The 14512-nt window shown below is 44.9% G+C and overlaps 1 protein-coding gene across 1 annotated transcript in view; it reads right to left on the bottom strand.

Moving 5' to 3' along the window:
- DERA (deoxyribose-phosphate aldolase) overlaps positions 1-14512 on the bottom strand; it is a 315473-nt gene that overhangs the window by 153862 nt on the left and 147099 nt on the right. The window contains exons 5-6 of the mRNA XM_085652666.1: positions 12767-12901; positions 8266-8394 (exon numbers count right to left, since the gene is read on the bottom strand). Of these exons, the coding sequence (XP_085508792.1) occupies positions 8266-8394; positions 12767-12901 (264 nt within the window). The remainder of the gene's footprint in view (positions 1-8265; positions 8395-12766; positions 12902-14512) is intronic.

The following is a 14512-nucleotide window of genomic DNA, read 5'->3' as shown; positions in this document are numbered from 1 at the left end:
GGGGCCCCTTTACGTGGAGGATAACTAGGAAGATGTCCTGGCATTCCAGCCAACTACAGAGACATAAATCCTCTTGATTTGACACATGACCCTTAACAGCCCTGTTTGTTGCAGTGCCAGATGTCTATGGGAATCTGCAATAGCCTCCTCCTGATGGGTGACAGGAAAGCCTTCCGAGCCAGACAAATAGTTTGCAGCTCCAAAAGTTTGATTTTGATCCAGCCGTCCACTGGAAACCAGAGGCCTCGGAGCTCCACCTCCCTCAAGTGACTCTCATAACCCAGTAGCAATGTACCTGTCACTATTTTCAGCACTGGGTGAGAAAGGGACAGAGGCCTGTCACAGGACAGATTGCGATGGGTCAGCCTCCACTGCAATTCATTCCTTTGAGACCTGGATAATGACAGGAAGGCAGCCTCGATACTGTGTCCACCGGCACATGGCTTGCATGTGCCACCTGCCACAGTTGACAAGCAGAATTCATAAGGCCAAAAAAACTAAAAGCCTCAGAGACACCCTTACCTGGATCCTGGAACCAGCCTGAAAAGACAGAATCACAACCCAAATGTCCCAGAAAAGCGGCGGAAGAACAGCCTTGAACCCTACTGTGTACAGGCGTCCCCCAGTGAAAGGCAGCTTTTGTGATGGAATCAGGTGAGACTTTGATGCGTTTATAGTAAACCCTAACAATTGTTAGGAGTTCTGCCATCTTCCAGAGGCTGTGAACAACTGATTGCAGTGAGCCTGCCTTCATAAGCAATGAAGGCATCTAGGTATTGCAAAACAACATCACTTTTGTGAACAACCAAGGAGCGCTGGTGAGGCAAAAGGAGAGCACAGCAAACTGAAAATACTCCTGGTTCACCTTGAAACTCAAGTAATGCCTGTGGGACTGCAGGACACAATCCATTCTCCCGGATTCAGGGCAGAAAGGATCTGAACCAATGTAAGAATTTTCATTTTGTCCTTTCACAGGAAGGTGTTTAGCCCCCATCCAATTTTCAGGATGAGGAAGTAGTGGGAATAACAACCCCACTTTTCTCTGAGTGTGGTACCATCTCAATTGCACTCTGGGAGAGCAACAGGTGGACCTCCAGTACCAGGATGGACAGGTTCTATTCTGAAATTTGCTCTGTGGTTGGGTGAGGAGTAGTGAAAAGGTAGGGCGTAGTCTTTTTGAACAATTTGTCGGACAGGACCGATCCCCGACCCAGGAAGAAGTGCTGGTTGGGTATGCGCCGCTGAAGGCAAACTAAAGCGGTTTGTTGGTCAATGTAGCAGGGGATGAGGAGTGGGAGTACTGGTGTCCAATGCTGGCCTGCACAGTGTCTGCCGATTCCGCTGCTCTGCTGAATCAGTGAGTAGGAAGGTTGCCTCTGCCAATAGGCTTGCCCCTGGAATAGTACCTGAATTTTAGCAAGTGGTGAGGAACGCACTGCAGCTCTACTGTCTTTAAAGCATTCCACAGAGGAGTTTGCCTTCTGTCCGAAGAGTCAAGACCCATCAAATGGCATATCCATTAGTAACGCTGGAAAATTAAGTGGCTATCATGCAGATGGGTCTATAAAGCATAACACCAGTACCAACTCTCCTGCCAATGGTGTGTGTGGTATCCAAGCCTGCATGGGTGATGCAGTTTAGCTGCATTCTGCCTGTCATGGATTGTCTAAGCCAGATCCGAGACAGCCGCCAAGATGTTGCTGGACATGTCCTAAAGTGCATGTGCATGTCAGCACAGGAGACAGTGTGTTGTTATGGATCTCAATGCCATCAAGGCAGAACAAAACATAGGTTTGCCAAAGGAACCAACTATTTTGGATATCCTATCCTATCTGGAAGAGTGTTCACAAATAAATTCATATTTACTTGTTGAGGCCTGTGCGATAAAACTCTTTGGAGGAGGGTGCTTGATAAGAAAATTTGATTCACCAGGCACCGCCCAGTCACACCTGGCCACTTGTCTGCTAAGAGATAGGTAAAAACATGGTTTTGACCAGGCAGCCATCAGAGTATGTGTGACTGTGTCATTTAGTGGGAGCAAGAGCACATATGCTGCTGACCCCGATTGCAAAATGTCAGTTAAAACATTTGCTTTATTCTCTTCATTGAGCTGTAATTTTCCTACTCGGGCTACTATTCTAACCACCACTGCAAATGAGGCACTATCTGCACACCATGTGCCGAGCTAAGCTCTGTCACAGGTACGGTATCTAACCCACTGGTGTTTTATAAATCAAGGTGAAAGATAGCATCACTGAAATGAAGGGGGAGCAATACATCTCCCTCACCATCATCATCATCATCAGTCAGAGCCCAAAAAAATTGAGTTCTGCTGATAGTTGTGATGCAGTACAGGCACTGTATTAGAGTCATGCTTCAGGACAACAGCCTACATGACAATTGGTTGTACTTTTATAATTTTACAGTGCAACATCTGTCGAGCTACTGACGGTTCAGGGTCCAACATGTGCGTCGGCATGAGAACATCAAATGGTGTCGGCCAGCTGGACCAGGGTGGTTTAGGGACAGGAGAAGAAGTTTGTACCAGAGTCGGTACAGGCCTGGTAACAGGTCCCAAGGGGATAGATAACACCTGAGAATAACCCAATATGAAGCCCCGATGGTTCGACAGCATACAACAGCCTCCATGTCTCAAATCTTCTATGGGTGCATTAGGGCACATTCATCACATGACTCCAAGTTGTGTTCAGAACCCAGATATCAAAGGCACATCTTGTGCAGGTCTCTAACCGACATCAGCTTTTTGCATTCACTGCATGGCTTGCATCCGATTGTTTATGGTGGGGACACTGTTCCCTAGAGCCCTGCTCAAAAGTGTTTTTAGAAGTCATCAGGCAATCAACAAGATTGGAGCAGAGCTCTGGACCTGTGTCAGAAAGCACTGAAAGAAAGCAACGGGCATCTGCACGCTTGGGTGGTGCTTATATAAGGATCTGCTCACCCACTTCCAGGGCGGTATGGAATAGGTGTCACACAATGTCACCTAGCGGAGCTGGAGCACTGCTACTAAATTCTCTGCATCCAGTCTGACGTCTGAGGGATATTCTAAGGTGAGGACTCGGCAGTGGTAGCTATCCTTCACAAAACACTTTTTCAACTGTCAAGATAGCGCTTTAATTTAACCCTTTGAAGCCCGCCTGACAGGTTTTTGTAACACCAATTTATTAAAAACTACTAAACGGAGTAGTTTAACACAAAGTATGATGTAATTTCTTTAAGCGTTTTTTTCTGTAGTGGAGGGCAACATTTCCTATGGGAGTTAAAATTGTTAACACTCTTTTTTTGTCCTACACTATATTGCTAAACCCTTCAACTCCTTGACAGATTTGCATGAACTTTGGCATGTGGAACATTGGCCACATTTACATTTTTTGGAAGGCTGTGTGGATCTATGCCATATGTAGCCAAAGTTATAACCAAATCAAAAATTGCCTTTTCAATAAATAATCAGAAGAAACCATAACTACAGTTACAGGGAAATGCTTATTTTTTTAACTTTAATTTATATATGCTTATTTGTGATAAAATGATTTCTGTGATGTAGTGACTTCAGATGTAAATTCTAATAATATTTTCCTGTGATGTAATGCCTTTCAACGTAATGCCTGCAAAATATTGACTAACAATGTAGCACATTAATGTAGTGGATACAATGTAAATGTAGAGCAACCAAGAGTACCATTAGGTAGTGCAAACCTGAATGCTCAGTATGGAAAAACTCAGTAGCATATATGTATGTATGTGTTCCTGTTATGCTAACTTATTGCATTAGATAGTGTTTAAAGAGGGGATTACTTTCCTTTCTAACACCCTTTACATAAATGGTGAGGATTCGTAAGAGCGGGTTACATATTTGGTAGTTAATATACAGAATATTCAATTTTAGATGAAGCGTGGTAGACGTTATATGGAAACAATCTCTATAGGGAAAGCACTTTGATTTCAACATACTGAAACTTGCATATATATACATATTTACTAAGTACATTGAAAGAGGACAGATAGTCGGTGACTCTGAAGAGTTTTGCAGAAAAAAGGGAGGATAGACTGAGAAGAAGCTGCCTGGAGATGAGGTCCTGGTGTTTGTTTGTTTTTCTAGTGAGAAGGACAAAAGCACATTTGAAGCAATCCTGGTAAAGTTGGAGATGGACTGGTTAAAGAAAGTAGAACAACAGATAACAGCGAAGAGGCTAGTGCATGAATATGTACTGCTTTGGGGAGAAATGTAAAGACAGCATCAGATGGAATGGGTGGCGATCAGTTCCACTGACGAGGAATCGGCTAGTGTGGTGGCACTGGACAGGAGCGGGGCTGCCGTGTTTCTGATGCCAACCGTGTTTCTGATGGTTGAGCACTGTTTACGAGCAGGATGAGAGGTTGTCTGCAGTGAGGCTGTAAGGGACAGAGCTCGTGCGAGTAGGGGAAAGGGGCACATGTATAAAAGGGATAGTCTATGAGTAGGAGATTTTAGGGGATATAAGGGAAATGTGCTACGCATGTTTAGCCAAAGACACGTGAGGGTCTCTGATAGGGGTGATACCGGACTTGGCATTTTCTTTATCTGCCCAAATGGATGCCCTTTTGGGCTTGAAAACTGAGATGGTTGCTTATTTCACGGGTGTAGATGAAGAGTAAAAAATAAAGCATTCATAATTGGACTGTTAAACTGATCTTGCAATCATATTACAACTATATATAGAAATATATTAGACATAGCCAAGAAGTGACGCCTGGGGGCTGGGCTTTGTGTTGAAACGAAGGAACTGTACTGTATTGCTCATAGTTATCTTGCGATTTTGCACACGAAACAGTGGTAGCGGGCTGTTTTTAGCTCCACTGTTAGCACATTACTGTTTTATGTTTTTAAAACGTTAGAATTTGTGTTTGTTTTAAATAAAATTCGCTCACCTTACCTGGGCGACCTGCTCGGCTGAGCCTTCCGTCGCACCGAGGGGGTCAGCGCTCTAGTGTGCAACCCTGTGGCGGCTATATTACGCCACTCTGCAGCGTCCGCGCAGCGGACGCGCACAGCGCCAGGAATTATGTCGCTCCAGCTCAAACGATTGAAGATACTTTTAGATATCGCTACACTAGAGAACAGCTGTGCAATATAGGTACAGCTTTGTACCAGGTGCATCGGTTTTAAGTCATGTGGTGGGGACCGGCTTCGAACCACTACAAGTGGAAGCCCTGAATTGTGGCCTCCTTAATGCAAGGTCACTCCCTAAACATGCTACTGAAATTCAATTGCTAATTGATGTGTATAATTTGGATGCCTTGTTTATGACAGAGACCTGGACAGAGCTGGGGCTGGATCTTGAGTTGGGGTTAGCTTGCCCTGTAGGATTTAAAGCTTTTCACAAACCAAGATCCAGCGGCAGGGGGGGCGGAACCGGGATCATATATAAAGATTCCTGGGATTTTGCGCCGCTGGACATAGATGAGATCATGCACATTGAAACCTTAGGCTTCTCTCTGAAAGATAGGGCGGGGCATATCCTGACTGGCATGGATTGCTATCGACCCCCAGATGTAATGTGTGCTCAGTCACAACAGCAGTTACTTGATACGATCAGTAATTTGGCTCTCACTCATCACAGACTGTTAATATTGGGAGACTTTAATCTTTGGCCCAATGAGAAGATGGCGACAGCTTATAACAACATTATTCAATCTTGTGCTAACCTGAATCTGCCGCAATTGGTCCTGGAGGCAACCCATACTGCAGGACACGTATTAGATTTGATATTTTCTGGGGACAACGTGGTGGCCATGGACGGAATTTTACCAGTGGGTTGGTCTGATCACCATATGGTCAAATTCCGAGTGACGCTTATCCATGGAAGTAGGCCTCCCCGGGAGGAAAGGTGTGACCTGGGCAGGGATTGGAAGGCCTTACTGAGGAAAGCCTGAATGGCGCCGCTTCTTGGCCTTGACTCCCTTTTTGATCCGGGGAAGTCGGTCGACGAGAATTACTTGGCTCTCTGCAGGCATTTGACGGATACTATCGATTTGCTTGCCCCCCTGAAGAAGATCAGGAAACGGGGGAAACCCTCTGCCCCATGGTTCACGGAGGATTTAAGGAGCTGTAAGGCACAGTGTAAACGCGCTGAGAGACAGTGGAGAAGGCATTACTAGGATAACAATAAAGTTATCTGGAAGGATTGTCTAGCCAGATATAAAAAAGCCATAGTGGCTACTAAGGCGACTTATTTTGCGGACCTTATACTAAAAGCACCAAACAGCGTTAAATGTGTTTTTAATATTCTGAGAGATATTACTAACACGAACTGCATCAGTAATAAGGTTATTCCATCGCAGGAGCTATGTGACGGTCTAGCAGTCTTCTTTCGGGACAAGATTAAAGGAATTATCGGAGGCTTGCAATCAGTTTCCCTGTCGGGTACTAGTGTTGGGGAAGAGCCAGTGCTAGTTAACCTATCTTGTTGCAGGGCCACTGGGATGAAGCTGCCAATGTTAAGGACTTTCCTTGATCACTGGGCCCTTCCCACAGAGGAGGAGTTCGTTAGGGTGGCAAAGGTTGTGTCCTCTGGCTCGCCGCTGGACCCCATTCCTCAGAAATTCTGGAAAGAGTTGGGTTCTGAGATCTTTCCACAACTCTACCAGATATGTATCCAATCACTCAGTAGTGGAGTAGTTCCGCCCTGCTGGAAGGAAGCGATGGTCTCACCCCTCTCAAAGAAACCTTCATTGGACCCCACTTGCTATGGGAATTACAGACCTATTTCCCTGTTGCCATTTCCGGTAAAGATAGTGGAGCGTTTGATGCGCCAGGCGCTCTCTGGTTTCCTGGAAAGTAACAATAAGTTGGAGGAAAATCAATTTGGTTTCCGACCCGGTCATGGGACGGAGACCGCATTGGTCACCGTGTTGGACGATCTTCGAATGCGAGCGGACAGGGGTCAATCTGCAATGTTGATATTGATAGATGTCCGCCGCATTCGACACGGTTAACCATGACATTCTATTGCTAGAGGAGGTGGGAGTGACAAATCTGGCTCTGCAATGGCTCCGCTCTTACCTGTCAGGTAGACGGCAGGCTGTGATTCTGCCTCCGTATCAATCTGCTTTTTTTCCTAATGAGAATGGCGTCCCACAGGGATCTTCAATTAGCCCTATTTTGTTTAATGTATATATGCGGCCACTGGTGGAGCTCATTAAAGCTAATAACATCAGGGCGGTCAATTATGCTGATGACACGCAATTGATTGTATCCTTGGAGGGGGACCATGCTGACTCCCAAGAAATGTTCCATAAGTGTATGACTGAAATGGTGTCTTGGCTGAGGAACAACGCTCTGCAATTTAATAATGCCAAAACAGAGATTTTGCACTGCGCAGTGGGCAATGTGCCGAAGGTTCTACCATCTAATTTCTGGCCTTTTCCCTCGGATACACCTCTGGTACCTGCGAAGACAGTGCGTAATTTGGGGGTCAGCTTTAATGAGAAGCTCAGCTGGAGTCACATGTGAACAAAGTAGTCACGATCTGCCTGTTGATTATTAGAGGCCTACGCAAGGTGTTACCAATTTTACCCTCTAAGGTAAGAGGCACAGTAGTCAGGTGTGTTGTTCTCAGCCGCCTGGACTACTGTAATGCCTTGCTGCTAGAGTCTCCTGGCTATTTGGTCCTGCGGCTCCAGCGTATCCAGGCAGCAGCAGCAAAGCTTGTCTTAATGAGAACTCGTAATGCATCAACTGCTCAGGCATTAGCGGAGCTGCACTGGCTCCCGGTGAGGCAAAGAATTTAGTTTAAGTCTTTGTGCATTGTTTTTAAAGCTCTTCATGGGCTTGGACCCAGACCGCTGCAACGTAGGTTCAGCTGGTATGTACCTACGCGCAGCTTGCGCTCCTCGGCAGCTAATTTGGTTAGGATCCCGAAGATAAAAAGAACTACTATGGGGGGGGCGAGCGTTTAGTGTTGCAGCTGCGCGCCTGTGGAACAGTCTTCCACTAGAGTTGAGACAGATACAGGATTTGTTGCTGTTTCGCAAGCAAGTTAAGACCTGGCTTTTTCCCAGAGCGTAATCAGTTGCTTTGCCTAGCATGCAGCTGTGTTTATTTTTTGCTGTGTCTTAGCGCCAGGATGCCCGTAGGGTTACAGTGCGCTCTACAAATGATAAATACATACATACATAAGTAATTTGTACGGGTTAAAGCATGAGAATGTTAAAATGAACGGCAGCTAATGCAAAAAAACACAACAGTAACATAAAGTGCATTACCTGCCATCATAGCCACGAGGCTAGCTTTGTAAATGTTGGTGAGGGAGCCCAGTTCTCCCGTTCCAAGGATTGTTTTCATGTGGGCTTCCCCACAGGCTTTGCGGAACTTGCAGATTTCATCATAGAGCGCTAAAATACAAAATGACCGATACATGTGAGACCAGGGGTATCAATGAATATTTTTTATAACAAGTTGTTCTGAAGCTTTATATCAAAATAAACTCACTTTTTGCATAACATTGAATTGTGGGTACCTAAGCATTAAAGTGGTCTTTGCTCATTTAAACCCCTAGTAAACTGTAATGTAAAAACCTGCTAAGATCTTTGTGAATATTTTTCCATCTACATTCACAGCTATGGTCTTTGTACTTCGTGATACAACACATCTGTGCACAATTTCAAATGTCTGATGTTTACCTAACTTACAGATTGAGTTGAATAATTGCCCTATTCTTAAATTGGATAGAAAATTTAATTATTTTTAAAGCATCGAGAACCGAAATTAAGTGCAATTTGAATTATCCCCAGTGCTATGAAAAAGGGAGGGAGCTGGTTAGGACAGGAGGCTTGACTATCCCTCTATGCAGAAGAACTGGTAATAGACTTGATTAATCCAGCTGCCTCTGATCCGAGACAGACCGAAGTTATAGAAACATTTCGGAGCCAAGGAGGGGCGGAGATAAATTAGGCAAAAGTCATTAACTTAACAGTAGAAAGAGATTCAAATATTATTCTATTGTGCCCCAACTGACTGTGAAGCTGGAAACTTTTGGATATCTGGTGTAAGAAATTGGAGTATTAGTTGGGGGTGAGGAGAACCCACTTCAAATAATAATCATAGTGAATCACTAAATAAACCAATGCTCCACCCTCTGGTAGCTTGACACAAAGCAGTCAGGTTTAACTTAGAGGTGATCTTTAAAGTATTTATGCATATATGTTTTCAGAACAAGGGGACCCCACAATTCGGGAACCTGGGGTAGTTAGTATTATTAGGTGCACAATGGTTCAAAAAGCTGCCATGACACTGCACCGAGAAGTGACATATACTAAATTTAAGGTCGCAAAATGATATTAAGTGCTCACATCACTGTCCTGATGATGATCTCAACAGTTTTGAGATCAAAACGCAGTTGACCTTTTTTTACTAATTAACTCCTTTTTATTATATAAATTCATAAGTGGGAGTTTAATGTTATGTTTTTTAAGAGTTGTATATTTTTACTTTTATTCGCTCACTAGTCACTTATTTGTGCGCGCTGTATCATGAAAAGAATATTATATAACTTTTAAAAAATGACAAAAGAGTATACTAATAAACTGTTACATTGCAAGGAATAAATTAATTGCAGTACATAAAAAATATTGGCGGTTGTCCTGATTTACATCTGCCGTTTTCAAATTAGAATAGACTTATTCCCAAGTCCCAAATACAAATGTATAGGACCTAAGAACAACACTTAAACAGCAATAAAGTGAAAACACAACACAAGAAAAATCTCCCACCAGCCAATTTAGAAAAATAGAGAATATTTTGAAAACCGAAGATATGAATTTTTGAAGTTCGAATTAAAAATCACCCAAAAAAGCACAAAGCGCTGACCGCAGGTATCTGGTCATGCTAGACCGGGTCAAAGTCAAAGGTTATGGTCAAAGTCAACCACAGTAGAGCGCAAGTCGAATATAGGGACTAGGTTCGTCTGGTTGAGAGTTTACCTTCTGACTTAGAAACTTCGAGTCATCGGCAGGGCAAGTTGCAAGCTATATCCGGAACAGGGCTCAATGGAGGGCAAGTTGCTGAAGAGCTGAGTCCCAGTATGGTCATCGATGAAGACGGGAAAGCTAAAGCAGGCCAAGTCTGTACCCAGAGGGGCATTCTCTGTTATCGGATGCTGCTCAACGCTGCACCCGGGGAAGCCAGCTATGTTCACACTTAGAAACTTTTTGGGAAGTCAGCTCTCCTTCAGCAGGGCAAACTAGCCAATTGAGGACAACCAGAGATTCGACGTCTATAGGTGTGGCTTCGACGGCAAATCCAGTGCGCATCAAATCTCAAAGCAGAAAGTTTGCAAAAAGTCTCCAAATCCTATTTACTGCAGTTTGGGGACAGGGTCAGAGCACTCTAACACCAGCTAAGGGACCAGGACCTGAGTGGCACCACTTGGGGATTTGGATTCAATCCAACAGAGGCTAGCAGAGAGGTCCAGGGCAGATCCAGTTGGAACTGGTCATCTGGCAGCTGGAGGGAAAGAGGCCTCTGGAAGCTCACTGTGTTCCTGTAACTCAAACAGAAGATCAGCCAATTCACCCTCAGAGTAATTTCTGCGGTCCTGGGTTCAAGGCAAGTATGCCCACTTTTCTTCCAGGTTCTTCAGACGGCAGGGCAGTCCTTCTGATTCCTCACAAGTCTATGAGTGTTCTGATGAGAGGGGTCCACCTTTCAGGGGAAGCCTTTATCCGCCCCTTAAACCAGTTCTGCTCAGTTCCTCCCATCCCATTGGGGTTGGAGCCAGTTAGACTAGCACGACAAAAGGGAGACAGGCCCAGGTGTAACCATCTGACAAGTTAGGCATCCTTTGGAGCTCAGGAAGAGGCTGGGCAGTAGCACCAGGCTCTAATATGAAGGAAGGAGTCCTCCTATCCACATCCAGAGTGCTTTGTCCACTGCCTGGAAGCAATACACATCTCACCATAAGGGAGCTATCAGGGGTCAGGTGACAGCCAGACAGTCAGGAAAGTCTTTTGGTTTTAAGCAGGAATAAGGCAACTTTCTAAAAGTTTAATTTGCAAAATAGTAATATAAAATCCGACATGACCATAAGTTCGATTTTAAATTACTATTAAAATGAGCCCTTTAACCATTGTTTTAGCTATTCCCAAACTGTATTTATAACCTATTAAAGGTAATAGTGCAGTGGAGGTTTTTCACTGGCAAGACATGTACAACATTAAATATACATTCCATACTTTTTAGATACCATGCACCCTACCCCATGGGCTCTTAGACCTAGCTTAGGGGGGGGACTTATAAGTATTACAAAGGAAGGTTTAGGCCTGACAAAAGGTTTATTTTGCCAGCTTGAAATTGTAGTTTAAAACTGCACTTCCAGGCTGCAGTGGCAGGCCTGGAGATATGTATTACATTGCTATTGAAGTGGGTGGCGTAATGAGTGTTGCAACCTACTAGTAGCACTTAACTTGCTGGCCTTGTATAGAGGTCATACCATATTCTAGAGATTTACAAGCACATTTAATGCGCCAAACTGGTGTAAACCAATTTTAACAGGTTTGAGAGGGAGGTCACAAGCACTTTACTACTAGTTAGCAGTGGTAAAGTGTACAGAGTTCTATGGCAAACCAGAACAGGTTCAGCAACAGAAGGTATAAGATGGTCATTTCTAATATGTGGGTGTTGGAAATGGTCCACTCTACAGGGCCACCCCCAAACGTTTCATTTTCACCTCGCCTGTTTTGTAATTTGTTTTGCTGGCATTAGCACTTTACCACTCCTAACTAGTGCTGGAGTCCATGTGCTCTGTCCCTTTAACATTGTATAATTGGCCTATACCTGATTGGCACATTTAGTTTACTTGTAAGTCACTAGAACAGTGGTACTGCATGTGCACAGGGCTCGAAAGTTAAATGCTACTATTGGTCATGCAGAAGACACACATGTCATGGAATGAGGAACAAACCAAACATTCACCCCCAGTCAAGACATCAGAGTTAATTCCATTGTTCTTTTGCCCACCATGCCACCCCAGCTTAAACCCAGCCACGTGCAAATCAGTATTGACACTGCTCCTGGGAAGAGTCCAGCCTGAACTTCCAAGCCAGGTCCTGCCTGGACCAGAAATAAGCATCCTGGGACCAATTTCGGGTACCACCCCTCATAAGCCAGGCTAGCTTGAATCCAGTGGCACAGAGAGCCCCGGACGCACGTCTGGGCATACCTGGAACACTTAGGGTGAGAAAGCAAAAGACATAAAACTGAACGCTGAACCAACTATACAAATCATACACAAGGGCCACACGCTTTCCTCTCTGAGGAAACAACTGAATATAACCCTTTTAGTATATGTTTTGCATTCTTTTATCTCCAATCATACTATCAAATTCAAACTTCACTGTTTATTGTGGTGTATGGATATATTTTAAGTATTTTATATACGCTCCAAATAGCAGTGAGGTGCTTTACAGAGAACATTTTATTGAAGCAGGAACTCCTCAAACACAAGGAGACGTACAGGGTATAGCATTGGGTGTGGGGTCCTGTTAAGAACAGACTTCAGAAATTAGGTCCCTGCTCACTTTCCAGATCTCTAGTTTAAACATTGACAACACACATTACATTACACACAGGATGCTAAAACATCTTGCCCCCTATCACTTGCATTAACGATCAAGTACCACAGCTAGGATTGGAACCCAGCTCTGTGGGCTCCAAGGGGAGCAACTAAACCACTAGAACTTATCTTCTCTCCTAGCTCTGCACACTTACCTTCCCACTGGCCAGTTAACGCCAACGATCTGTTAATCACAATATCAATCTCTGAAGCACCATCCTCCACTGCCAATCTAACCTCTTCCAACCGAGTTTTTAGCAGAGTCTGCCCCGCTGGAAAGCCTGTAGCCACTGTAGAGAAAGCAAAATGTGAACATCTGCATCCAGAGACAGCAACAGATCTGCAAGCATGAAGTCTTTGAAGACAGACAGTTTACCTAATTACATCCCCTTTCTGTACTACTAGATAAAAGAATTAAGTATAATTTGTTAGTAGGAAAAGTGCTCATAAAACACGGGACAATAGTTCAGCTGTGTTGTACTTGGTCCTTTTTTGCAGGGTCATCCCTAAACTTTTTGCCTTTCTCCTAGCCTTTTTTCTGACATGGTGTTGGTGGTTTTAGAACTCCGGGCACTTTAGCACTGCTGTTCAGTGTAAAGTGCGTGTGCTCTCTGTAATAAATATGATACGGATTGGTCTACACCTGTTTGGCCTATTTCATTTACCTGTCAGTCCCTTGTAAAGTGGTATCTCAGATACCCAGGACTGGTAAATTAAATGCTACTGGTGGGCTTGCAGCGCTGATTGCGCCACCCACCAAAGTAGCCTTTCAAACCTATCTCAGGTCTCTGCCATTGCAGGGCCTGTGCGCGCAGTGTTACTGCCGCTGTGACGTGGCACCTAAAGTGTGTGCCATGTCTGTGACCCCCCTTTTTATGCATGTCAGTCACCCCTAAGGTAGCTCCTAGCTAGCCCTATGGGCGGTGCATTGTAGGTAAAAGATAGGACATGTACCTTAAGTGTGTGAAATGCCCTGGTAGTGACAAAAAGCCATTTTGCTTTCTCACTACTGTGGGGCTGCCCTCCCATAGGAATGCATTGGTGATTCCCTGATAAGTGTTTCAGTGGTAATTCCTGATATGAGAGGAGCAGCACGGTCAAGTTTAGTATATTGGGAACAGTAATAATAAATGCTGCACAATGGTGTGCGCAAATTTATTATAACTATTTTAGAAATGCCACTTTTAGAAATTGGCATTTGTGTGTGCTATGTGTCTGCCTGCCTGATGTGAATTGCATGTCTGGCTTTTGAGTGACAGGGGCTGGAGAGGTGTGTGTGGCTCCAGGAGGGGCAGGGTGAGTCCGCACTAGGCTGAATGGGACATCTACATTTGGAGTAGTGGGAGAAGTAGTCCCCTAACCCTGAATAGGAGTGTGCCTGCCCTGTACAATGCTGGTTCCGCCCCCCTGTGGTGTGTCTGATGACGAGCCCCCACCTGACAAAGGGGAAGAGGAGCTTGGTAAGCAGAGTGCTCCAATTCCCCCCTGAACCAGTTTTTGCTGGTTCCCCCAAGCCCTGTGCCAGGGCAGACAAAGTCAAGCTGACATATAAATATAGGGGCTGTGACCCCATGAATTGGTGCTGTTCCTGGACTTGCTGGGGGCTTGCTGCTGCTGGGGGCCCAGGAGGAACCGCCACGAGGGCTTGCCTCCCTGGTGGAGGGCCCTGTGTGCTGGCCTCCCTGGGCCCAGCTGTGCCCCTAGAAACTTTGCTTTGGACCTTTCCTTTTTAAGCCCAGGCTCCTAGCGCCTCATGAGTGCTAAATTTTAATTTGCACCAGAAGAGGAGCGCGTGGGCTTTGCAGCGCTGAGCTTCCCATGTTTCAGAGGGAAACCCCATCGTAGGGATTCCCCCATGCTGCTTTGTGGAGCGGGTGCCTACCCCGCATTTTGCTTTTAAT

The sequence above is a fragment of the Triturus cristatus genome, chromosome 4_1 (assembly GCF_964204655.1).
Source record: "Triturus cristatus chromosome 4_1, aTriCri1.1, whole genome shotgun sequence".
NCBI lineage: Eukaryota > Metazoa > Chordata > Amphibia > Caudata > Salamandridae > Triturus > Triturus cristatus.
This window is presented reverse-complemented; position numbering and strand designations above follow the sequence as displayed.